General features: G+C 41.8%; 1 protein-coding gene across 4 annotated transcripts in view; it reads left to right on the plus strand.

Moving 5' to 3' along the window:
* Cdk5rap2 (CDK5 regulatory subunit associated protein 2) overlaps positions 1 to 27,275 on the plus strand; it is a 234,187-nt gene that overhangs the window by 115,163 nt on the left and 91,749 nt on the right. For all 4 annotated transcript variants that reach the window (XM_045150597.1, XM_045150610.1, XM_045150615.1 and 1 more), the window contains exons 13-15: positions 7,689 to 7,859; positions 11,507 to 11,650; positions 21,193 to 21,290. In XM_045150597.1, coding sequence (XP_045006532.1) covers positions 7,689 to 7,859; positions 11,507 to 11,650; positions 21,193 to 21,290 — 413 coding nt within the window. The remainder of the gene's footprint in view (positions 1 to 7,688; positions 7,860 to 11,506; positions 11,651 to 21,192; positions 21,291 to 27,275) is intronic.

Genomic DNA, 27,275 nt, shown 5'->3' on the forward strand with positions numbered 1-27,275 from the left:
AAAGAGGAAAGATAACAGACACAAGTGGGGAAATAAATCAGTGTAATAATTTTGGAGAACAGTGTGGCAATTCCTCAAGAGTTGAAAATAGAAGCACAATCATAGGTACTAATTATCAGTATATGTCCAAAGGACTGAAGTATGATAGCATGATATATCTTCACTTTGATTGTTTTGTTCATTACAGTGCTGCCATTCTCAATAGCCAAAAAATGGAAATAACCTAAGTATGCAAAATGGAAATGTGTATGTAGGTATAGAAAGTGAAATATGATTTCTTTATAAAAGAAAAGTTATTTAAAATGATATAGATGAACCTGGAATCTAAAGGAGAAGGACCTCTGCAAGTAGAGAGTAGATGCTTATTTGCATATGGGGGAGTCAATGAAGGAGGGTGGAGAGATGTTCACCAAAGGGTACAAAGTTTTAATTAAATAGGAAGAATAAGTTTTCTAGATCTGTTGTATGTCATGTTGAATATAATGCATTTTGATTTAAAAATTGCTAAAAGAACAAGTTGTAGTCACTACAAAAGATACTTGAAGTGATAGATGTGTTAATTAGCTTAAAAGAATCATTCCACAGTATATGCATATATCAGCATATCACATTTTACCTAAAATATAATAATTATTTGCTGATTAAAATGAAATCTTAATACTCACAACTAAAATAAAAGTACAGGGACTTTATTGACTTTAAAGAGGTATACACAGTGCTATCTTAACATAAGATCTTATAAATAGATGTTTGTCACAACAATTTTCTGTGATGTTTCTAAAAATGAGTGTTGAGTAGCCTTAGGTAAGTGGGTTGAGACCTTTGCATTGGTGAGTGATGCAGAAAGATCCAGACCCATGTGGTGTGGGTGCGACTTGAGAGGCTTTGGCATCACAGAGCTGGGTTTAGGCAAGGGCTGTTCCTTAGTCACTGTGGTCATAAGTCAGTTAGTCTCAGCTCAGCCTCTTTGCTCATTCATAAAATGGGAGGAGGGTCTGGATTGTAGCTCAAGTAGAACACTGTACTAGCGTGTGTGAGGCCCTGAATTCTACCCATGTTGTTTATTTGTTTGCAGTTTGCATCTACAGCCACCTGGCTAGAGGCAGTGTCATTGGGTGGATCTTAGGGTGTTGTGGTGGGTTTCAGATTTCAATCTAAAGATATGCAAAGTGTGCCTAGCTAGAGTTCCTGAAGTGTGCTGTGTGGCTTTTGGCTTTTGGCTCATGCTTTTCTCTCTCTCTGCTTGGTCCTGTGAAGGCAGGCCAGCTTCTTCTGCCATTTATGGAACTTCCTCTGGATCTGTAAGCTTCAATAAATATAACTTCCTCCATAACTGCCTGGTCTGGAAGTTCATCTCAGTTAACCTGAAGCTGTCTGCTACAGTGGGGCTTAAAATATGCACAAAACAAAAGAGGCACATAAATGACATACTTATTATATGAGGCAATGCTGTAGAGACAGGTAGTGAAGGAAGACTATAGAATGTGGAGAAGGGGGTGAGGAAAGGGGGATGAGAAAAGACTGGAGTGAGGTGAGAGGTAGCTCTGAATTTCATGTAGAGAGCAAGTGTGGGAGAATATGAGCGGGTGCCTACCTGCTGTGTAAGAGCCACAGCAAGATAGCCGGTTGCCGGAGCAGAACTAGGGGTGAACAAAGAGAGGAGAGGGCAGTGGGTGGCCAGGGTTGAGCTGGGGGAGGTCCTTGCAGCCCATCCTGCCTTTTGAAGATTGAGTTAGTTAACTGTGAAAGTACCTGGGACATGCTAAGTGCTTGCTGTAGTAGCCAGTGTTCTCAGTAGTCCCTGGGTGTGGGAGTGCCCAGGTCTTCCTAATTCTGCTGCCCATGTCTTAGCCCAAGCCACTCCTCTGACACTGGTGTGTATACTCATTCAGATTAGTAACATGCTGCAAAACAATCCTGTGGGAAAATGCAGCGAAGTCTGTCTGCTGAAAAAGTGAGTCCTTGTACCTCTTCTTTAATGTCCTTAGTAGATGGACTTGACCCTCCTAGGTGTTCTGCCTTGGGGGAATTGAATCTATACTTTGTTTATGTGTACCTTAGGTGATTCTTGAAGGATCGACTTTTTGTTCCACCTGTTACTGAAAGTTTTGGTCAGCAAAGACAATTTGAGCAAAGGAAAGCAACAGTCAAATATATACCATGGTTGGCAGTCAAGATAATGCAAATTAGAACCCTTGTTAAGAACCATTTCATACTAATTACATTAGCCAACACTTTAGACAATATTACCAGTGACAATGTGATGAAATAAAAACCTTGCACTGTGGTAGTAGCATTTAGCTACTTCCTTTTTGGAAGAATTTTTTTTTGAAAGCATCTTCAAAACAAGCATATCCTTTGACCTAGAAATTCCTCTCTTGGAGATTTAGCTGGGAAATAAAATCTACAGCTAAAAAGGTACCTAGAATAATAAAACCCAACAAACTATAATAGCACTGAGCTATCATTCTTTGTGATATGTAGGCATCAGTGGTTAGAAGCAGTGATGAAATAATTCTGCGAATTATCCTGTATTCATTAAAATTGCTAAATGAAATTATATGGATTTTTTATTTTCTATATTTGATAGGATCTCTCATAGCCTTGGTTGGCCAGGAATTCACTATGTAGACCAGGATGGTCTTGAACTTGCAGCTGCCCTTCTCCCTTCCTCTCCTGAGTGCTGAATTCTTTTTTTTTTTTTTTTTAATTTAAAATTTTTCGTTCTTTGAGGTAGGGTTTCGCTCTAGCCCACCCAGGCTGACCTGGAATTTATTATGTAGTCTCAGGGTGGCCTCAAACTCATGGGAATCCTCCTACCTATGCCTCCCAAGTGCTGGGATTAAAGGCGTGTAACACCATTCCTCTCTGGACTCTTTAAAAAAGTGTGTTGACAGTTTCATAATACAAGAAATGTATTTTGATCCCACTCACCTGCATTATCTGCTCTTATCCTACTTTCATGCCCTTCCTATTTTTTTTTCTTTTTCTTTTTTTTTTTTGAGGAGGAACTCATTAAATTTAGGATTGCTTGCATGAGCATGTGTATGGGGTTATTTACTGGAATATGGATAAGTTCAACAGTGGCTAAACCACTGAAGAATGTGACTTCCTGTAGCAGACAGCTTCAGGTTCACTGAGATGAACTTTCAGACCAGGCACAGTTATGGAGGGAAGGATTTATTGAAGCTTACAGATCCAGGGGCAGTTCTGTAATGCAGAAGAAGCTGGCCTGCCTTCACAGGTCCAAGAGGAGAGAGAGAAGCACAAGCCTAAAGGTCAAAAGCCACAGCACACTTCAGGAACTCCAGCTAGGCACACTTTTATCTTTAGATTGAAATCTGAAACCCACCACCACACCTTAAGATCCACCAGTGATACTGCCTCCAGCCTGAGGTGGCTGCAGATGCAAACTACAAACAAGCAACTGAATATATTGGGGGCCATCTATTCTATTCAAACCACCACTCTTCCCCTTCCCAAACAACCTTAGCTGTCAATAGTTCCTTATGGAGGACTGCGGCCTCTTGAGCCCCTTTTCCGTTCACTATAGAATGTGATGGGCCCAGTCTTGGGCAGGTGATCACAGTTGCTGTCAGTTAATGAGTGCAGAGGCCATATCTTGTCTAGAAGACAGTATTCCCTATACTTTGGCTCTTAACTATCTTTCTGCCCCCTCTCCTTACTGTTTCCTGAGCCTTGGAAGGTCTGATATCAGTGTCTGGCTGTAGGTGAGCACTCCGTATTCATTGATTCTTGAATTCTGACCCGTTATGAGTCCCTGCTTAGCTTCTACCACTGCAAAAAGAAGTTGCTGTGGCTCACCCTGAGAGTAGCCCTGGCCTTGTGTGGTTCTTTCACCAGTGAGCTGAGGGGATAGCAGAGCCAGGGAGAGAGCTCAGCTCCAGCTGTTCTGCGGGCTTGTCTCATCTGTACAATTAAAAACTCTTCATGACTATTCCTAAACTTTTCCTTTTTCTTTGGAGACAAGGTCTAACTTTGTAGCCAGGCTGGCCTTGAATTTATACAGTAACTCATTTGGCCTCAAACTTGTGGTGATTCTTCTGCCTCAGTCTTCTAGTCCTGGGATTAGAGGCATGAATCAACACACCCATCCTTTTCTATATATTTTTTTTTGCACAATATGTGTGTGTGTGTGTGTGTGTGTGTGTGTGTGTGTGTGTGTGTATGTGGATGCCAGAAGTTGATGTTGAATGTTGTGTTCAAGTGCTTTCCACCTTATTTTTTACCTGGAGTTCACTGATTCAGCTAACTAGCTAGTCAGCAAGCTCCAGAGATCCACCTGTCTTGGCCTTCCCAGCACTGGGATTACAGGCATGTGTAGGCATTCTTGAGCATTAAAAAAAAAATAATTTCTTTTTGTTTTTAAATTTTTATTTATTTACTTGAGAGTGACAGACAGAGAGAGAAAGAGGCAGATAGAGAGAGAGAGAGGGAATAGACGCACCAGGGCCTTCAGCCACTGCAAAAGAGCTCCAGACATGTGCGCCCCCTTGTGCATCTGGCTAATTTGGGTCCTGGAGAATCGAGCCTCAATCCAGGGTCCTTAGGCTTCACAGGCAAGCGCCTAACTGCTAAGCCATCTCTCCAGTCCCCAAAATTTTATTTCTTAATGTATGGTCTGGGGATCTGAATTTAAATTCTTACACTTGTATACAGTGAACCATCTTCCCAGCCCATGCCTTGCTCTTTTATGTGGGCACTGGGCATCTAAACTCAGGTCTTATGCTTATGTGAAAAACACTTTACTGACTGTGTCATCCCCTTAGCATCTTCCTTTTTCTTCTTAATTGTTCTTTTTATGTTCTTATTCTTTAATTGCTGTGTGTTCTTTTTAGGTCATGGTATAATAGAATAAGTAAAAATGGAAAAACCAATCCAAACCAAAGTTAAAATGATATAAAAACTGTCACTGCAGATGGATAGTGACTGGAAGAAGCATTCACAATTCAAGAATGGTTGAATTAATGGTTGGCATGACTGTATTGTGGGCATGTCAGATTTCTTTAATTTTAGAATTCTGTAATTGTTGCTTAGTATTATAGTGTGGTTTGTATCCACAGATCTAACCGTTTTGGATCTAAACTATTTGAAATTTACTTACTGAACATGTACAGGCTGCTTTACTCACCAACAGGGCATAGCAACTACTTACATGCACTTGCAGTGAATTAAGTAGTACATATAAATCAGAGCTAACTGAAGTATATGGATGACATGCGCATTCTATGCGCATATGTACCTTTTTATATAGGGGACAGGAGTGTCTGCTTTTGATATCTTCTAGAGGCCCAGAAACCAATTCCTTATGAATATTGAGGGATAACTTTATAAGTGTAATTTAAACAACAAAACAAATCAAACCCTTCTTTCTTCCCCAAACTGGAATTTCTGTTTACACTTTAGAACCCATGATAGATTTGTGGTCTAGTGTTAAAAGTTCACAAGAGTCTTCTTTTTTTTGCTCAAGAAAAAAAAGTTAGCATTTAATTTTAAAGATATTTTTATTTCTTTCAACTAGTTGATAGATTCCTGATTTTGTGTTGTTGCCATTGATGATTGTTAGCAAGATAGTCCTGACTGTGTAGCTGAATACTTTCTGTAATGAGATGCTTTTTACCTATTGTCTAGTTATTTATCCCCAGGTGAGTTCCTAAGGAAAGTCAAAAAGCAAAAAAAAAAAAAGCCAGGTTTTTTAAGAATCCTCCCAAGGCTATTAGATTTCTATTGCTGCTATAACAGATTACTACCAACTCGGCTATCAGCTTTAAGAAAGCAAATTTAAAAGTCTTACCTTTCTGGGAGTCAGAAATCTGAAATGAAACAGGGTTCACTCTGTCCAGGTGGAGGCAGGGCTGTTTTCTTCAGCAGACTGTCTGGCTCCTATAGGTGCAGCCCCTCCTCATGTTCACTGCTGCTACTGGTTGCTGGAGCCTGTCTCCGCCTCCCTCTTCCATCTTGAAGGATTCTTATAGTTTTATTAGGTCTCCCTGGACATCCCGGGCTACCTTGTTTACTTTAAGGCAAGCTGATTAGCAATCTTAATTTCATCGATTACCTTTGTTCCCTTTTGTCATTTAGAGGTTAATAATGAGAACATCTTTGGGGAGCAGCAATTCTGCCTGTCAAATTGACCAAAAGCATTTTTCCCCTCTAAAGGACCATTATCAATTCATAGGTGTATGTGTGTGGTATTGTGTTGTGTGATGTTCTGTGATGTGGTACCCTATATGCTCACCTGTGGCAGGAGGGGTTTGCTTATGGTGGGGGAGTTAGTTTACAGTAGCCAGAGCAGAATGTCACGAGTCTTGTTCCCTCACTCCTCCGGGTGGTCTTTGTTTTGAGCCGGAGTCTTTATAGTTTCTGGAGCTTGCAGGGCTGTAACAATTCTTGAGTCTCTGTTCCTTTGTGAGACTGGGGTTACAGGAGCACATGATCACACCCTACTCTTATGTGGGATCTGGGGATTTGCTCGGGCAGTCTCAGGCCCTCACGTTGTGCAGGAAGCACACTTATCTGCTCTGGCCCTAAAGAGTTAAAAAGCTACAAATTTTTTTTTTGTTGTTGTTATTCCTTTTGTCTTTAGAGAAATACCTCACTAGGGATGTACAAATTCCTCTGCTTTCAAGTTATTGAAACAATTCCTCTTTATTTGCTCACACAATGTTTGACTCATTTGCTTGCTTGCTTGCTCTGCTTTCCGACTTTAAAAATAATGATTATGGAAAAATTCAAGTAGTTCCAACACCACATATGTAAAATGAGTTTTACCTTTTATTTCTTTCTCTTCTATCTTGTTCTTTCTTCATATTGGCAATCATTTATTTTAGTTTATGGCTAAATGAATGGCAGTATGCTATCCATACTTCACTTGAGTTCACCCCTTTCTCATCACCTGCACTTAATATATTTTGCAAATTACTATGGTACACAATGTCTGTAAAGAGACTTCATTCCTTTTCCATGAGTTTTATGAGTTTTCCATGGTGAGAATGCACCATAGCTTGTCCCTCTGTTGGTGGACATTGGGGTTGTTTACTACCTTTTGCTTTTAGAAGTAAATCTTTAATATTATAAATATTACCTATTTCCAGGTAGTCACGATCTTTCTGATACTGTTATTTTCCCTAGTTCTTAAACTATACTGAGAGTATTTCTGTTCTTTGTAAATGGCATTGGTAGTTTATTTCTGAAAGCAGTGTAGATAACATGCTGTAGAAACTCAGAGGAAAATAAATGGAGAAGCATGCACAATCTTCCTACTTGTGCATGTTATTATTTTGATGGGTTCCCTCAGAATGTTAAAACATTTCTGTAAAAACTTAGAGAAAATTATTATGTTATACTATATATACAGTTTGAGGTGCCATTTACTTTTATCCTTAATTGTGTATTTTTTATACTGTCTTATGACTTTTTCTATCATTTCTCTTTGGATATTTAGTTTCTTTCTGGATTTTCATTATTGTAAATAATACTACATAAAGGCTTTCTAAATTTCAGATACTCTGAAAGTTGTTTTCAGAGATTCTAAATGAGAACCAAGTATGTATTTGTTAATGCAACTATTAGCTTGTCCTTTTCATCATGACAAGTTTGAAAGCCATGCAGGCAAATGTCACCTTGAAAGTTTTGTCAAATCAATTTTTCCCTGTTTCTTGTGGTAGGACCTTAAAAATGAAGTTGAAAAATTACGTAATGAAGTGAATGAAAGAGAGAAAGCAATGGAGAATCATTACAAGAGTCTTTTGAATGAAAGCAGTAAAAAATTTCATACTCAAGAGCAAGTGATCACACGTCTAATGGAAAGTGCCAATCAAAAGGACTTGATGCTACAGGTATAATAACTTACTTATTTTTTTGTACTTAAATCACTCTATTGATACCAGGCGTAGTGGTATACACCTTTAATCCTAGCATTTTGGGGCACAGAGGTAGGAGGATCACTGTGACTTTGAAGCCAGCCTAGGACTACATAGTGAATTCCAGGTCAGCTTTGGCTAGAGTGAGACCCTATCTAGAAAACAAAACAAAACAAAAATACCCAAAATAAATAAATAGATAGATAGGTAGATTGATTGATTGGTTTATGTATTTTGCAATATGGTCTCTTGTCTCTCAGGCTGGCCACACATTTGCTATATATAGCCCAGTCTTGCCCCAAATTTAAAATCCTCTTGCCTCTGCCTCCTGAATGCTGGGGTTATAGGTGTGCACATCATATTTAAGGAGTGTTTTTAAAAAAATAATTTTATTTTTATCTATTTATTTATTTGACAGAGAAAGAGGGAGAGAGAGAAGGAGGGAGGGAGGGAGGAAGGGAGGGAGGGAGGGAAGGAGGAAGGAAGGAATGATAGGCACGCCAGGGCCTCCAGTCTGAAAACAAACTCCAGACACATGTACCCCATTGTGCATCTGGCTAATATGGGTTGTGGGGAATCGTACCTGGGTCCTTTGGCTTTGCAGGCAAACACCTTAACTGCTAAGCCATCTCTCTAGCCCTTAAGGAGCGTTTTAGTTACAGCCTTCCTTGTTATGTTTTAGAGCATTTTACACGTTGTTCATGCCATTTGGAGCGCTGATAGGAGACAAAAGAAGTGGAGAGCTCAGAGCAGGGAAGCACTTACCTTGGTCAAATGACAGGTGGCAGAGCTCTGTTTTGCTCTCAGGCCCAGCTCATTGACTGAGGTCACCCACTGCATGCACTTGGACCATGCCATTTCATTTTCTTCTAGCCTTCTCTGTTCTTTTTAGTCTTGGAGTATCTTTTTGTTTGGTCATGTACTGAGTTTTTGTCATCTAACTGAAAAAACTATGGTGGGTTAAATGTAGGTGTTTAATTCCATTTTCCATGGAAAGCTTGTTAAAATAGGAGTCACGGTGCAAGAGAGTGAAAGTGTACATTGTCCAACTAGAAGAACAGGAACAGGTACAGCAGCAGCTGTTGGCAAACAACAGTATTTTGGATGATTAGTATATAGACAAGTGGTAACCACATAGGATTCCATTTTTTGCCAGCCACCATGGTACACAATAATAGACAACCAACAAGAAGCCAGTGGACATAGTCTACAACCCCAGAAAGGACCAAGCAGGAATAGGCTGTGCCTGGAATCTATGAAAATGGGAGATTTAGTTGCTATTTCAGGCAGGTATAGGTGACCTTCTCACCAACAGATGATATCCGGGGACCTTGAACCAGAGAATTTGTGGTATTGGGTGTCTGAACAGCTGAAAGCAGAAGTGGGTCACTTGAGTGAAAGTGTGCTGCACACCCCATTAGCGTCATTCCTCTCAGAGGAGAAAAGAATGAAAGATGCTCTTGGTTGAGGGTCTTCATGTGAGCATCTCACATGAAGGCTGACACACAGTAAGGCTCCTGTTGAAGAGTACTTTCATGCTAGTAGAATTTCTGAGCACTTTTAACTGATGTCAGGTCATCAAAGAGAAGACAGGTGTTTAAGAGGAAAGGCAAGGCCTCTAAAAGCTAGGTGTGGTGGCTTGCCTGTATAATCCTAGCACTTGGGAGGCTGAGGCAGGAGGATCTTGAGATTGAGGCAAGCAGCTTCAGCTTCAGAGTAAGGCCTTGTCAGTAAACAAAATGAAACAAAACAATAAAACTAAATGTATCGAAGGAATACAAACAACGTAAAGTTATACAGTGTTTTAAAATAAAAAATTCAATACTGTAACATCCTAAGAAGACCAGTATTTGATAAACAAAAGAGATATCCTATTGAAAATTCAGAGTATGATGTCTGATCTAAAATACTTAGCAGAAGAGTTAGAATAGTTGGAAGATCAAGTGGAGTTTTTCAGAAAATAGATTTATACAAAAAAAAAAAAAAGGAAAAAGGTAGAGAAGAGATAAAACTAGAGGCATAGGGGCAAGAGAGATGGCTTAGCACTTAAGGTGCTTGCCTACAAAGCCAGAAGACCCAGTTCGATTCCCCAGTACCCATATAAGCCAGATGTACAAGGTGGCGTATGCATCTGGAGTTTTTTTTGCAATGGCTAGAGGCCCTGGTGTGCCCATTTTGTTTCTCTCTGTCTCTGTCTGTATTTGCCTCTTTCTCTCACATAAATGAATAATAATAAAAAAGTCTACAATATGTGTAACAGAGTTCCAGGAATGTAAAACAGGTGGAGTAGAGGGAGAGAGGATTTCTAAATCATAGGAATCCCTTTCCCAGAATGGAAGGACAGCTGTTCCTGCATCACAAGGAACAAAGGAAGGCCCATATGCCAAGTAGAGTCATTATGAAATTTCAGTGATAAGGAAAGGATCTGAAAGGCTTCCAGACAGGAAAACAGAGGCCATGTACAAAGAACCGGACATGGAATGATGTCAAAATTCTCTGCAGCAGCAGCAACACTGGACATCAGAAGACACAGGAGTACTGCTTTTAGACTTTGAGGAAAAGTGATTTCCAACCCAGCGTCTGGCCTCAGCCCACTTGTTAGCCAGTGTGAAAGCAGAGTGTTTTCAGATGTGTTATCTACTGGTTAATGCCCTCTGTAGGAAGCTCTTGGAGAATGAGTCCATATAAATAAAGGATTAAGTCAAAAGAGAGATCTGGGATCTAGAGAGTGGGGATTTCCTCTGGAAAATACTGAGGGGCAGTCCAGAGAGAGAGCTGAGATGCTCAGTGTAGCTGGCTTTGGGCTTTTAGGGGCTGTGGTCAGCTGCAGTCTCTTAAGAAGCCTCGGTGGAACTGATCAATCACTGATGTGTTTGATTTCACTCAGTAGAGGGTTCAAGTTCTTTCAGAGTTTGAAGAAAATTTACATTTAGTACATAATTTAATTTTATGAACAAGGAAGCAAATAGGATAAAACAGTAATTCTAGGAATGGAAAAAACAGAACATGAGTCTAGTCATGAATCCTGTAAGGGTGAACAGTATTTGCATGGCTGTAATAATACATCATTCATCATGTTTGTTGAATTTCTTCTAAAGGAATGTAAATTCATTACATTCATTACCATTGCATGGTAAATTATATGCTAGGGGTTTGGAGTAACTTGACTCCTGCCCTTCATTTCCCAGAGAGTGAGTAGAACCCTAGTTCAGGAATCACCAGGCTTTAAGTGGCAGAGAATAGCTTTCTGTGCTTGAACTTGGTCAGAGACAAGAGAAGGCATCTCCAGCCCTGTTTTATTGGATTCAGGCTTCCGAGGTGTCCAGGAGGGGAACTGCCTGATGTGTCATCAAGACAATCAGAGCTCTATAAGTAAGGAAGGTTCTTGGTGACTGTCACCATCCTTGACTACCCTTATGCTGCTTGCCATTCTCCAAATTATAATAGCATGCAAATGGATTTTCATTACTGCTTTGTAATTGCCTAATATTTGGGATGATGGGAATTATTTTGGGAGAAATAAGGATTTTGTGACAAAATTAAAAAAAATTTCCCTTAAAGAGTTAAGAAAATTTCTTAATTTTTTTTCTTTATGAAAACTCTGATTTGTTTCATTTTCTTAGAAATTCAATGAAAAAGATTTGGAAGCAATACAGCAAAACTGTTACTTAATGACTGCAGAGGATCTCAAGTTTGGGAGCCAAGATTTAATAACAGAAAAGTGCTCTTCTCAACAGTCACCAGGCAGGAAACTCATCTTTTCTGAGGCAAGCTTCACTGAAATTGGATGTTCACATGCGAATGTATTCATATTCTTTTCTGAAATGTATTTGATAACTCCTTTGATCTAGGGATCCTCAAAATGCCTTCTAGCTGAGAATTGAGCGTACAACATGTGGAATAGGGAGTCCTTCGCCTAGTCACCTTACAGATTAGTATTCTTCGGCTGTGCTTTTGTATTTGTATTTGCAGTGTACCTGAAACTGACAGCTCACATCCTGTAGAAAGAGGAGCCTCAGAAAAAAAAAAAGGAGCCTCATATTTACTCCATCAGAGTTACCTTTTGAGAACTATGTGATTCCAGTGGTGAGAAACTTTTCCCTTTCCAACACTTACAGGAAAAGACAGCAGGCTCTTCCTCATCTGGCCCCACATTATCCTTCAAGTCTCATTTTGCTTCATCTCAGTGGAGAGCTTGCAGCTTTCTGAAAACACTAGTTATGGCTCTGTGTACCTTTGCTTGTGCCTAGCCATTGGTATGGATAGCACATATCCTTCTCTGGCCCACAGAACTCAGCAGGGCCCTGCATTGCAGCACATATACTCCTCTGGTCCATAGCACTCTACGGGCCTCCACTATAGCACATATACTCCTCTTATTGGTAGTCCTCCGCCTTTCTGCTTCCTTTCTTCTGAGTCCCTGTGTAGCAGCGTGACTGAGCACTTCCAGGATAGGAACTGGCACTCATCATGTGTCCAGGGCTCAGACCTGTGCCTAGCTTTGGAACAGTGCCCTAGTGCCTGCATGAATGACACGGTGAGGCAGCCACACATGGGAAAGGAAAGCAGATAACTGTAGGCCAAGTTCTTTTTATTTTTCTATTTATCTATTTTAAGTTCATATGTAGCAAAGACAGAACTCTTAGGCAAATTAGTTGTCTGATGAATGGCCCTGATTATGACTGTGGTTTTGTGAAAGGTGATTCTCAAAGCAAATAACAACTCATATAGCATGGACATCGGCCATCAGAACAGACTCAGGCAGTAGGCCTGGTGTGGAGAGCTGGGTCCTGCGCTTGCGGCTACTGGTCTGTGGGACGTACCCTTAGGAACACATGGGAGGAAACGGGTGGCCAGGGTGGTTGGAGTAGATGGGCCAGGGTTGGTTTTCTAATAGATACAGATGGGCTTGAGCATTATACCTCATTTTGATTGGGTAATCACTTAGCACTGTGCTGCAGGTCACCTCAAAGTCAGATCCTTTCCTGAGCATGGCTGGGGGACAGTGGAGCACCTACTTCATTCTGACCATTGCATATGCATTTTGCTGACCCTCTTGAGAGTGTCAGCATGGACTAGTGGAGCCTTTGGGCTGTGCCCAGATTCCTCTCCTGGCTCTGTCATTTCACTGAGTCAGAGAACCAAGTATTTTAGAGAACTAACATTTTGTCACTGTAACTTGCAATTATTTATTTACCAAAGTTGTTAGGACTATTGAGATGTGTACTTGTTATAAGAAGGTAGTCTTGAAGCAATATAACAACTTTCAGGCAATTCATACATTCAGTGGTTAAACTTTGCTGTTTTGAGGAACAGTTTAGTGATGATGCAAAATGTTTGATGTGCTTCTCAAATGGCAAATTGGTTGACCATGTAAATGTTAATATAATTAATGGAATAAGCATGTGTGCACACTGAGTGATGCTTTGGTCCCTAATATAAGAACAGGTAGGAAGCTGCTGCCCGGCGTTTGGGTACTGTACACATCCTGGTGATATTTAAGTTCTGTGGAAAATGGTAAAATATTTTAAGAAAGGTTAATTCTGTTCTGCAAGGCTAATAGCAAATTGTGAATAAAGAATTATAAATTACCAATTAAGAATATTAAACTTCTAGGTGTCAACTTAAGAAATCTTAGCTGTTTGTAGCCTCATAGTATTTCTTTTCTTTTCTTTTTCTTTTCCTTTTTTGTAGGAAAGGTTTGCTTTTCAGGTTGTAGTTCTTTCTGCGCACAGATTGTGGATTTCTTCTCCTGTGCCCATGGCCATTTTGTGTTGATTTAGGATTTATCCTTTGCCCATTTCTACAGAGAGCTTGGGGTCTGCACAGACTCTGGGTGGCCTGCTTTTCTGCTAATCATTTTATGATCCTGAGAATTAATACTAGATGATTGGGGAATTGAAGAAGAGGGCATAAAACACACTGACTATGCAACTTGCCGCATCCTGAGATTTATCACTTGGTCATTGACATGGCTGGGACATACTGCTGAATTTCCTGAGTATTAAAACAAATGTCTTTGTTGCAGGGCTGTACCATAGCTGCTGAAACAGACCCCACTATCTTCCAGTCCACTAGCTTGTCCTGATTAATAAGTGATGCATTAGACCTTCTCTTCACATGTCTGCCGCCTCTTGATTGTGGCCTGCCTGTAACCTGTGTTTTCTTCAAGTCATTAAGGTAGCTGCGGCAGAGCCGAGAGTGCCTCCCCCCACCCTTTGGGGACATAATGCCAGTCCTGCTACTTAACTAGCTCTGTGACCTTTGGCAAGTCACTAAATCTCACAGAAGTGTACTTTTCTAGTCTTTGATGTAGGGAATTACCTTTCTTCCTTCTGAGAGGATCAGGAATAATGAAGGCATTCTGGTTAAAAAACCTTAGGGTTGTTGCCAGCATGGAGTCATTTGAGCTCAGCAGCCATGCAAAGTTATTTCAACTGGGAGCAAACTGGAGGCACTTACAGATGCCAGGTAGGAGGGGAGGGGGCACCTGAGGTGGTGTGATGGACCTTGAGATCTTGGTTCTGTCTTTGGCATGAGGTAGATCCAGAGACTCATGGGTGGGTGTCTGAAGTCTGTGTAAATCTTGGCATTCCCAAGGGAGCATTCCTGGCTTTACAGAAGAGAGGTGTCTTCCTGGGACTTGCCTCTGAGTTTCAGGGACATTCTGAGATGAGGCAGGGGAACATTGGTGTGTGGGTGGTCACTTTGAGGGCTGCGGAGAATGCACTGCAGAGCCACACAGTGGACGCACAGCAGTGGCAAGTCTCTAGGACGAGAGTCCTCCTATTGTGGCTGCTTCTTGTTTGTAGGGGCCAGGTGGGGCTCCTGCCATGCAGGTGCTCTGCCCTCCCCCTCCTCCTTGGCAGCCTGGCACGCTGTCTGTGCTGAGGGGATCTACTCGGCTGTCAGCTCTGCTGAAGGAGCCAAATGACTTCATTCTAATGGGGCATGAGTCAACGCAGGGGGATAGGTGATTGATGAAATGGGACGCAAATGGCTCCGAAGAGTTCATTTATTTAACATGGGTGAGCAATTTGCTTCTAGGAAGACGTTGACTCACTCTGACTTACATTATGCAAAATATCCACAGGAATCTCTGCTCTTAAGATTCATATCAGGCCCTGTGTTCCTTCTTACCTCTTTAATCATTAGTTCAGCAAGTGTTTGTGGCAGCATTTGATTTGTGCCAGACACTATGCCTGGTGTAGGATGCTGTCCACATACCAAGCCACCCAGACCATGAGCAGGTAGTTGGCACACACACATTGGGTGAAGGTCCGTGGGGGCTAGCAGAGGACATATTCCTTAGCCATGGAGGACTTCCTGTGAGACTAGGTCTGAGCAGATCCTGTGAGGTTCATCCTGGAGTGGCAATGAGGAGTAGTGATGACTGTTGGGTCTCTGAGGATTGGGAAAGGGTTTCCCAGTATCCCTGAGATGGGATGTAGTGGAAAGAGTGAGGGTAGAAGCTGATGAGAGTGGTGGCTTTGAAGATGCTGGTGAAAGGTGGGTGTAGGTGCCATAAGAAAAGGAGAGGGGCTGTGCTGGGCATTGGGGCCTCGACTCAGCCGTGGGTTGACCCCACCTAGGACCTAGAGCCCAGCTTCCTGAGATTGTATGCATCCAGCAGAATTCCACATTACTGGTCTTTCCCCACTACCCTTTCTTAATTAACTTTAAAGTTACATAAAATCACACACTCTGACTTTACCAGTTGTTAGCTGAATTGACTCAAGCAAGTTGCCTCTGTTCCCAGAGACTCAACTTCATCATCTGAAAATGGGAAGATTAATATAGCTTCCTGCAGTGTTGTGACCAGACAGGCTGTCTGTAGAAGATGTGGCATGGCACCTGGGGTGTTGGAATGCTACTTAGAGCTGACATTTATCAAGTCTTCACTCCATGCCAGACAATACTCTGAGAGCTTTGTATATATTAGCTAATTTGATCTCCTAAACCTCTTGTGATATATAGAATCATTAGTTCCATTTGTAGGTGAGGATGTTAAACAGAGAGGTTGAGTAACCAACACACAATCAATACTCTTAAACATCATTGCCTCTTAGGTTAGGAGCTTAGATGCAGCAGTTTCCTCATTTTGTTACTGGCTTTTCCTAACTCCTTGGCTGGGTTTATGTGGCTTACAATAGTGATGTTAGCCTTGTCAAACACCTGGTGCTTGGCACCACTAAGTGATAGTTGGACCAAGAAGCATAGACCTCGAGCTCATGCCTTACTTCATGGTCCTGACCTTTGGCGCAGTCACTTTTCTCATATGTACAATGGTGAGAAGACACAGCTGTGTTGTTATAGGAATTCAAGTAGCGAATGCCTGGAAAGCACTTAGCATGGTGTTCCGTACTTGAAGACTTGGTGGGCTTCTTTGTCTTCAGCTCCTCTTAGTCTCTGTTTTCAGGGTGCTGTGGCTGTACAGGTGCCTATATGCAGGCAGGAGCTGAGTCCCAAGGGATAGCACTGCATGAGAGGCATTTGGGAGCTCCTGGGCCAGTGGCATGTGTCATGGCTTAGAGAAAGGCTGGACATTGCCAGCTAGGTGGCTAGCCCCTCAGGGCCAGCCTCCTGGTACCCTTACCAACCCCAAATGTGCATACAGTGCCCTGGCTTTGACTTGTCAGAGTTGAAATCATAGCAGTGTGCCTTGGGCCCAGAGTCCTTAGCCTTTCTGCTTTCTGCATCCCTTCATAGTATAATTGGAACTGAGGGTGCCTGTCCTGGGAAAATGTTTAAATGCATGGAATGTGTGTGTGTGCATGTGTGTGCACATGCACGTGTGTGCATGCATGTGCACACACATTATGCATTCACTGGGTTGTAAAGGGAACCAAATATCTTGAAATTCAGCTATCAAAATAATAAAAATCTGTGCTATAAGCCAGGCATGGTGACGCATGACTTTAATCCCAGGACTTGAGAGGCAGAGGTAGGAGGATCACAGTGAGTTCAAGGTTACCCTTAGACTACATAGTGAATTCCAGGTCAGCCTGGGCTACAGTGAGACCCTACTTCAAAAAAAAATTATGCTATAGAATATTTTGTATATGTGAATGTGTGTATTTGTGCACATATGTGTGCAGGCCAGAGTGGAGAATGTCAGGTGTCCTGCTGTATTCCTTAAGCAAAGTTTCTCATGAATCTGGAGTTCAGCATTTTTTGGCTAGGCTGGCCAGCAAACCCTAGTCATCCTCCTGTGTCTGCTGGTCTCACTCTCCCTAGCCCTGGGCTTACAGGCATGCATGGCCACCCCTGGCTTTTCATATCATGGCTGGGGATATGAAATCAGGTCCTCGTGCTTGTGAAGCAAGTAACTGAACCCACTGAAACATCTCCTCAGGCCCAGTATTTTTTTAAAAGAATTTTATTTTTATTTGAGAGAGAGAGGGAGAGAGAGAGAGAGAAGGAGGGAGGGAGGGAGGGGGAGAGAGAGAGGAAGAGAGAGCGCGTGAGAGTGAGTGAGCGAGAGAGAGAGAGAGAGAGAGAGAGAGAGAGAGAGAGAGAGAGAATGAATATGGGTGTGCCACTGCAAGTGAACTCCAGATGCATGTGTATCTGGCTTATGTGGGTTCTGAGGAGTTGAACCTGGGTCCTTAGGCTTCGCAGGCAAGTGTTTTAACCTCTAAGCTATCTGCCCCAGGCCCAGTATTTTTAATTAATGTATAATATCAAGATCTTGTGGTGAGCATAGTAAGCACTGTAACTTTGAAGGAGTAGTGAGAGTAATGGATGTCTGTGACACACCGTTGCCACTGCTTTAGATGAAGGGCTACCCTGTTCTCACGGTCTGCAGCAGTAGCGGTGTTCTTTCAGCTCATGATTGAAGGCAGTGCTTGGTGGACATAAATAAGCAGCTGCTTTAGTCATTCACACTCATTCAGCCTCAAAATTTTAGTCAGGTCATGAACCTCTGTCCTCACTGGTTCTTAAGTTCAGAAAGAACTATACTTTTCTGTGAACTACTGAACAACAGTGTAGAACCCACTTCTCCATGAAGTGAGTATTCTGTCAGCATTTAGACAGCACCTAGTTCTGGCCTGACATCGTTAATTATCCCATACACCTTTACCTCAGTTGTTTTAACATTTACTTTTTATGCTGAGGTAATTTTACATTTATAGAAAAGTCATTAAAATAAAGGGTTTTATTTTCTGAGTCATCTAAGAGAAAGTTGCCCTTCTGAAGCCCTTTCTCATATGAGTACTTTCAAGTAAATTTCCTGTAAATACTCAGCCAGCTACCACAAGAAGGGAATTAGCCTAGACTCCTTACTACATTAAAATTTTTTTTGTTATTTATTTGACAGAGAAAGATGTAGGGGCGGGGGAGAGAGAGAGAGGGAGACAAAGGATGTGCCAGGGCCTCCAGCCACTGCAAACAAACTCCAGACATGTGCACCCCCTTGTGCATCTGGCTAACGTGGGTCCTGGGGGATCAAACCTGGGTCCTTTGGCTTTTCAGGCAAACACCTTAACCGCTAAGTCACCCCTCTAGCCCCTCCTTACTATTTTTAACCCTCAGACTCATTCCTGTTTCATCAACTGTCTCAGAAACGCTCTTCACATGGACACGGAGGGATATCACTATCACACCTCATGATTTCCAGTCTTGTTTCAAGTCTTATGATTTTTTTTTTGAGGTGTCTTAGGCAGTTATGTTGTAGGACAGCCTTCAGTGTGGGTTTCTCATGTCTCTGTGGTGATTCAGTTCAATCTGCATCTTTGGTAGGAATATTACAAGTGGTGATGCTGTGTTCTTATCGAGTCCTGTCCCGTGATACGCAATTTCCGTTTCTCCTGTTATTATCTTGACTTTGATAAGTTTACGAGAATGTTGTTTAGCAGGGGTTTTGATTACCATTTACTTTTTTCTCCTTTCATCGAAGTATCTTGAGGGAAATATTCTAAGTCTCTGAGAGTCTCGATCTTCAACTTCACTATAGTTCTAGTGACCTGATTGTTTATGACCATGATGGTTGCCAAGTGGCGATGTTTTCTAATGCCATCATCCCTTCTACATCTATTAATTACCATATTACTGTAAAGAACAGTGTGTTCTTAAGTGTTCATAGCAGTGGGTTTCTGAATCTGTCTTCTCCAGTGGTTTCTATTCTATAACTGTCATTGTTTTGACACACACATTGTCTCAGACTTGGCAGGGGAGAGCTTCTCAAATGTCCTTTGGGCAACTAAGTAATAATTGTTACTTAAGCATTTATTTTTTTGAAAATTTTCTTTTTAATTTATTGGATGAAAGCTGACAAAAATAATTTTTTTTAATACTGGGGACATAATTTAGTGTTATAGTGCAAAGCTTTACGATCCCCAGTGCCACAAAATTATATGTACAATTTAATGAATGTTTTAGTGTATGTAAACATTGTGATCACTGTAATCAAGTTAATTCATATATCCATAACCTCACATTGTTACTTTTTCTTTGTAATGAGTACACTTAAGACCTACCTGTGTAACAGATTTCAAGTGTGTGTATACTAGATTTCAAGTGTGCGTATACTAGATTTCAAGTGTGCGTATACTAGATTTCAAGTATGCGTATACTAGATTTCAAGTGTGCGTATACTGTTGTCCACCTCAGTCACCATGCTGTACACCCTATCCCCAGAACTCACTTGTCATGTGTAACTGAAAACCTGTCTTCTAATTGGCAACTCTGCCAAGTCCCAGGCAACCACTAGTAAAATCTTTAAACATGTATTGTCTGGTACACATTATCTATTGCCCCCAATGTCTTTTTTTCTTTTTCTTTCTTTCTTTTTTTTTTTTGAGGTAGGGTCTCACTGTAGTTCAGGCTGTCCTGAAATTCACTCTATAGTGTCAGGGTGGCCTTGAACTCATGGCTATCCTCCTACCTCTGCCTCCCCAGTGCTGGGAATAAAGGCATGTGCCACCATGCTCGGCTCCCAATGTCTTTTTTTTGTAGCTTTTTATTGACAATTTTCATACATATAAGCAATAAAACATGATCATAATTCCCTTCCACCACCTTCCCTTTTCCCTGTCCCAAATCTTTTCTCCCCTAAATCCCTCTCCAACTAGTCTGTCTTCTACTTGGACATTATCATTTTTTTCCTCCTGTTATGCAGATCTTGTGTAGGTGGTGTCAGCCACTGTGAGCTTATGAATATCAGGCCACTTGTCTTTTGTCCCAGCACTGGAATTAACCATTTCTCCAGAAGACCTTGGTTCCTTTGAATACATAGTGTATTTTCATCTGCTCCATAACTCCATGAGGTAGTGGTTATCAACCACTATTTTATATGTACCAAGCTATTAGTAAGTAACTTTCCAAATCCCAAAACTGCCTAGTGGCTAGACCAAAGTTTGAACTTAAAGGAAAATTCACATTTATGAACATTGATTCACAAAATTATATCCCAATTCATAAAAGATGGGCTGAGTCTCACATAGTCTGTTACTCTACTTACCCAAGTGGCAGAGGTCCAACTTGGCTTTCTCATTACTCTATAATGGATGTATCTTAGGGGACTCTATAATGGATGTATCTTAGGGGCCACTCACTTGACTTCACCTGGACTATAAATCTTTTGTCCGTAGTTTGTTTTTTATATTTTGGTTTGTGACTTTCTCCTTGGAACAACAGCAAGCATTGCAAGGCATACTTTGTAGCATTGTGAAGTCAATGGCCAGCAGTTCTGAGGGCTGGAAGTTCAAGAGGATGGATGTTTCATAGCAGCTTCTGGGTATTGGGAGCACAGCTAAGCCTTGTGTTGTGTATCAGCCAGTTTCATATTACTGCAAGGGAACACTCAAGATAATTATCTTATAAAGAGAAAAGGTTTGTTTTAACTTAAAGTTTTGGAGGTTCTAGTTCATGATCATGCTGACCCATTATGCTGGACAATGAAAGGAACAGTGTGTGGTAGAGCCAACTGCTCCCTTCATGTCCATGAATCAAAAGAGAGAAGAAGGGATTGGGGGTCCCCCCTTGAAGGCACACCTCAGTGATACTCAATTAGGACCTCTTACTAGGCCCCACTTCTCAAAGTTTCCATTACCTCTCAGTATACTGTGCCACCTTGGAAGCACTGGGGCCTTTTGTGGGAGTGCACTTTATAGCTGGCTGTGTAGCCTGGCATTCCCCACTCCTCCTGCAGGTGGTGCTGTGTGACTGTGGCATGAGCCAGAGCCTGGTCCAGGGCCTCATCTCCTGTGGTTTTGAAAACCAGAGCTAGCCACATTCATTTACACAATAGAAGCTTGTATTTCTTTGCTTCTCCCCCTAATGTCTGATACCCAGTTGTCATTTCCAGGAAAAGCAGCAATCAGACTATGAAGAGTTGGTCCAGGTCTTAAAGAAGGAGCAGGCCATTTATGCCCATCTGGTGAAGTCTCTGCAGGACTCAGACAGGTAAGGGTTTCTGTTGGACACTACCTGCTGTTTTTCAATGCTGGTGGATTCTGAGCAAGCAAAGCCCTACCCGTTAGCTTGGCAAGCTTGCAAGTGCTGAAGGTGATCGCCCTGATTAACAGTCCAACACAATTAGGTTTTCAAATACTTACTCAGATTTAAAAACATGCTGTATTATATATATGGAAAGTTATTCCATTTGTATTCTTTCAGATGATTACATCTATCTTTGAGGTAAATGATAATGCTGTCCATATCTCATATGAGTCCAGGAAAACTAAGAGAGATTAAGTGACTTGTTCAAGGTCACATAGGTATTCATAGAACTCTGGGACACAGGGCTCTGTGATCTGTGCCTGTAGAATTGCTGACATAATTTGTTACCAGTGAGGGGTGGTGAGGAGAACCAATTGTGAGCCAGTGGTCTTCTAGTCCTGGCTCTCCTATCCTCCTGTTCTGGACCTCTGTCTGTGCAACTGTAAATGCAGGGTTGGCCTTGAGGAATTTTTTGCATTAAAAATAATCAGTCTAGGATCTGGGAAGATGGCCCAGTAGAAAAAGTGCTTGTTGTGCAAGCATGAGGATCTGAGTTGGTAGCCCAAGCACCCACATTAAAATTCTCATTATAGTGGTATGCACCTGTAATCTCAGTGCTGGGAAGGTGGAGAGGTAGAGACAGGAGGATCCTTAGGTCTTGCTGGCTAGCTACACTAATGGAATTGGTGAGCTCTAGGTTCAGTGGGAGACTTTGTCTAGAAAAATAAAGTGGAGGCTGGGGAGATGGCCCAGTGGGTAAGAGCACTTGTCACACAAGCATGAGGACCTGAGTTTAATCCCTATCACCCACATATAAAGCCAGGCATGGCTATGTGTTTCTATAACCCTAGTCCTGTGGGGAGCAGAGACAAGAGACTCACCAGGGCTTTCTGGTCAACCAGTCTGACAGAAAATGTAAGCTCCAGGTTTAGCAAGAGACTTCATCTCAAGGAAACAGTGGAAGAATGATAAAGGAAGACACCTACTCAGGCTCCCTGTGCATGCACATGGCTGCACGTACAGCTGTATTCACTATGCACAAACTATATACATTCACAAAATAACCCAGATATATAAATAAAATATGATAGAAAAAGACTGAGGAAGACACCTGATGTTGGCCTCTGGCCAAATATGCATGCACATACATGTTCAACACATGAACATGCACACCCATACTACACACACACACATTTGTTTAAAAAGAAAACAGTTCAGTCTGTATGTGGGGATAGCTATAGTTGGAAGGATAAGGATATGATGTCTGGGATTCATAAAAATTTTCAAAATAGGGCTGGAGAGATGGCTTAGCAGTTAAGCACTTGCCTGTGAAGCCTATGGATCCCAGTTTGAGGCTTGATTTCCCAGGACCCACATAAGCCAGATGTACAAGGGGGCACATGTGTGTGGAGTTTGTTTGCAGTGGCTGGAGCCCCTGATGTGCCCATTCTCTCTCTGTCTATCACTCTCAAATAAATAAATAATAATAAAAAATCAAGATAGTAGCGAATCAGACAAAGGCAGGGAGAGCAATGGCACATGATTGGCCCTAGCCTACTGGTTGGGCTGGAGTAGGGGACTAGGACAGGGATTCCTTACCATAGTTTATCTTATCCTGAATATGTCCAAAAATTTCCATAACAGGAACTTCAATCACCCTCACTTAGACTCAGCTCTTTATTGTTTCCTGGCTGCATGCACCTGCCTATGCCCTCCCTCTGTCCTGTTACTCTTTCCTCCCTCCTATTCTTTTGGCCCTGCTGTCTGTCCCCCCTCCTTCAGAATTAACCTGAGTGTTCTCGTGTCAGGAGGTTCAGCTCACTCCCACTCCCATTGCCCTTCCATGTCCCTTCATGCTTCCCTCAGGGCAGGGTTCTCTGCTGGCTCCGGCTTGGCAGGGCAGACACTGAGGGAGGGCTCTTGGACAAGAATGCCCTGTGCAGCACTGAAGTTCGATATGAAATGAGTTTGCAGAAAACAGAGGCATGATGATGAAACTGGGCAAAGCATGCCTCTTCCTCAAGTGCTTCACTGGAGGAGGCATGGAGTCAGGTTGGGACGCTCCAAGGGATGGAACAAATTTTGCTTTGATGTTGTGTAGCTTCTGTGGGAGGGAGCCATTGTAGATTCGGCACCGGAAGCTCGGTAGACAGGTGTAGAGCTCTCAGGCCCTCTCACCATCCTGGATGGCTTCGAGTTTTGCAAGCTCTTTCCTAATGAATAAAAAACATGGATAAAACTGAAGTGGGTCAGGGCTATGACTGACTAACCAGGATGCTTAAAAGGTTTCCTGTATATCTTCAGACTCATTATACCTTAGGAGAGACAGACCTGGGTCCACATACCAGCTCTACCCTCAGCAGCACTGAGCTTATAGCTGCCATTTCATCCCCTGAGCAGCAGTCTGTGTTTGTGTGGTAGAGATGGACTGGCTCTACCTGCTTATTGTTAATGTGCAAGACACAGCTCACACCTAAAAGGGAGTAAGAGATAGTTGATTCTGGAGCTAAAGGGAGTGCCCATGGCCCAGGAACACAGATTTGCATTCCCTCAAATATCATGTTTCAACATCATAACAGTCTCATGAAGTTTGTTTTAATTAAAATGAAGTTTTATTGTTCTTTTTAATTAATTGAGATGGAAGCCAGCTCATGAAGTTTTTATAGTAACAGAACAAAGACAGTGATAATTCAAAACACTTGAAACACATTGGTGAAAACATCAGGTGGGTGGGTTACTGCAAAGGAGGGAAATCTCTGAAATAGATATCTGATATTCCGATGCTGTCTGATGACATTCTTAGCTTTTGAGTTTGTGGAATCTAGGGGTCCGTTTGTAGATTCTATAGGATTTATGTAATTATAGAATGTTAAATCACACAGTGAGGTGGGTAGTAAATGGCTATTCAAGGTGCTTAGATAGCCCAAGATAATTTGGATCTAGATCTACAACATTCCAAGTCACCACAATCACTGATGTTGTAGGATGTAGGATGTCCCATGCAGGTGTGGCTTCTTTCTAGGAGTTTTAGTTCTCACTAACCCGCTGTACCTACCCCCTAACTCACCTCTCTGCTTTCCTACTTACCTTACTTTCTCCTTTCCTTCCTCTTACTTGCTTCTGTACCACCTTTTATCCTGTCCATCTCCCAACTTACTATCTGCTAACCTGCTTGCTTGTCTACTTATCCTGTCTGTTGGCCTTCAGGGTTTGATAAAGGCAGATAACTGGGCAAATTCTAATGCTGCCTAGCACACTGGAAGCAGTAAGTGACAACACTTACTAGAAATAACAACATGAAAAGCTTATGTAAGCCTTCCTACCCCAATGTACATAAACTCAGCTTCTAGTGGAATTTTGGATCCTCAGACCTGGGTTATATCCAAGAGGACAGATTTGTGGGTGAGGCTAACTGGCACTCCCAGTTGTAAACTCCAGTATTGTTCAGTCTGGAAGCTCACAGTAAAGGTTGTGATTAGAGGCAAAAGGTGTTCTTAGGATTCAAGTAGGACAGCAGGAGAATGGCTGTGGGTGGGCTGCCAGGAGTGGCTTGAGTCACCTTCACCTCAATACTCAAAAGTTGGTAGCTGGGCTGGGGAGATGGCTCACTGGATACCTAAAGTATTTGCTGTACAAGTGTGAGTACCTGAGTTCCCCAGGACCAGTGTAAAAATCATCTGCAGGTGTGAACCCCTATGGTAACTCCTGAGAAACAGAAAATTTGGCTCAGATCTATCATGTGAGAACTATTGGGGAAGAAGGGTGGTTGTTCAATGTCTGGTATGTTTTAGGCACTGTGCCAAGCTCTCTCTCACGCACCATCTCAACTCCCCCAAACCAAGTCCACAGAACAGTATCATTGCTCCAGTTTTCAGGTAAGGCAGTTCAGCAGACTGACCCCGGGTTGGGAAGCTGCTTAGTGGTGCTGTACCGAGCTTAGCTTCTTTGGACTCCATATTTCTGCTCATGGTTGTACCTTTGTTCCACACCATTCCAAAGTGAACACATAGGGCTCTTTTTTTCTTTCTGAGAAAAATACCTTTGGTCCACAACTCCTCACATGTTGAAAGTATTTAGGAGTTGGGACAACATCAGCAAAAGACCCAGGAGCTGCAGCTGTGTGCACTTTGCCTGTCAGAAATGGAGGAGGGCGTGGGCTAATCTCCCCAGCATCATGGCAAGAGGTTGGCTGAAATAGTCTCCTTTGCCTTTTGGTTAAATGTCTGCAGCACACCACATCCTAGCAAGCACTGTGCCCACACTTCTGGAAGGGTTTCCATCATCCATAAAAATTGATCGTTATGATTGTTTGGTAATGGAACTAGATACAAGTTGCTTGTAGGGCCCTTCCCTTGTATGAAGATAGCTTCCCCACGAACTGTCATCAGTGCAGCAAGCATAGCAGATTAGACATGATGGTTTATTTTATTCCCAATATATGTTGATTTATGTATGCAGTTCCATGGATGGAGCTGGAAATAAATATCCCTGAAGGAGAAGTAGGACTGTGTCTATGGCACACATATTCATAGCAACAGCTCCTGACAATTTGGGGCTAAGACCCATTTGGAAAAATCTAATGAAAGCTTATGAGCACTCTCCCTGGAAAACCCCTGTTTTTATTCAGTTTTACAGATAATTACAAAGCATCGGTGAACCTTTCAGAGAAGTGTAGGTCAGATGCTGAGCAGAGAGCGATATCTTTCTTATGTTTAAAAAGGCTTTCTAAAGAAAAAAAAAAAAAAAAGCCTTCCTGCTCTGCTTGAGTGTTTAGTAGCCTTAAAGATGCAATACACTTTTACCCACTAATTACACTGCTGGAAATCCTTAAGACTATAACCTGCATGCCAAAGCACATACTAGGCACAGAGATGTATATTGAAACACTGTTATGCTGTGCAGACATCAGCAGGCTCTCTCTGTTTCTCTGAGAGTTGGGTTCAGGTGTTTGAGATCAGTACCACTTACCATGGGTGCAAGCCTATAGCCTTTCCTATGGATTTGCCCTGTTCACTAGACTAGCTAGTAGACATATATCCTCTTTAAGCTGAATAACATTAAGCATTCAGTTCCTTGGTATACTAAGTCACATTTAAGATGTCTGGTAGGCACATTAGTTAGTTCACTACTGTATTAGACAGTGTATAGAACATTCTTGTCATTGGAGAAAGTTCTTTTGGCAAGGACACCTTATAATTAATACAACAATATGAGGTGTGCATATTCGTGGTCTCCCTGGGTTCTGGGGCTCTCCTTCCGTACTAGTTCTCTGTACAGCTGTAGTATATTGACTCAGATGTAAAACTTGATACTCCTTTCCTCCATGGATAAATATCCCTGTGTGCATTTTTGAATGGTTAACCTTACAACAGTAAAGTTCTGTTGTCCTGTAAGTTGGTTTTCTGTCTTCTTGTGAACTCACTCTTCCTCATTTTTTCTTTCCTTCTGTCCTTCACCTTTAACTCCAGTATGACCTCCTTGATGGGCACACAACAGAAATCTTCTCTTTCTGTTTTCTGAAGCTTGGGTGTCAGGTGAGAGAGCCTCCCCTTGTACTACAAGCCCACTGAAGGCTTTATTCCAAACATTGGGCCATTCTGGAGAATTAGGTTATTTTTACCTGTTAGGTTTGTAACAAGATTTGGAGTCACCATCTGTCCACTAATAGGGGTGTGGGTAAAGTAAATAGTGGAATATTCTCCTGATTATGGCACCCATTTAAAGACATTCCCAAAAGTTCTACAAATTTAAGGAATACACAGTTTGCATTGCATGCCCAATATTATTTAAACCATGTAAAAATATTGTGGAGAAAGAGATTAAGAAATACAGTTCACTGTGTGTCGTTTGGTAGTGAGATCTTGATGATTTTTGTTTTCTCTTTGCTTTTATATTAAAACTTTTCTGTAATAAATATGCATTTGCTTTTATAGCCAAAATACCCCACAG

The sequence above is a fragment of the Jaculus jaculus genome, chromosome 1 (assembly GCF_020740685.1).
Source record: "Jaculus jaculus isolate mJacJac1 chromosome 1, mJacJac1.mat.Y.cur, whole genome shotgun sequence".
In the NCBI taxonomy this organism is placed as follows: domain Eukaryota; kingdom Metazoa; phylum Chordata; class Mammalia; order Rodentia; family Dipodidae; genus Jaculus; species Jaculus jaculus.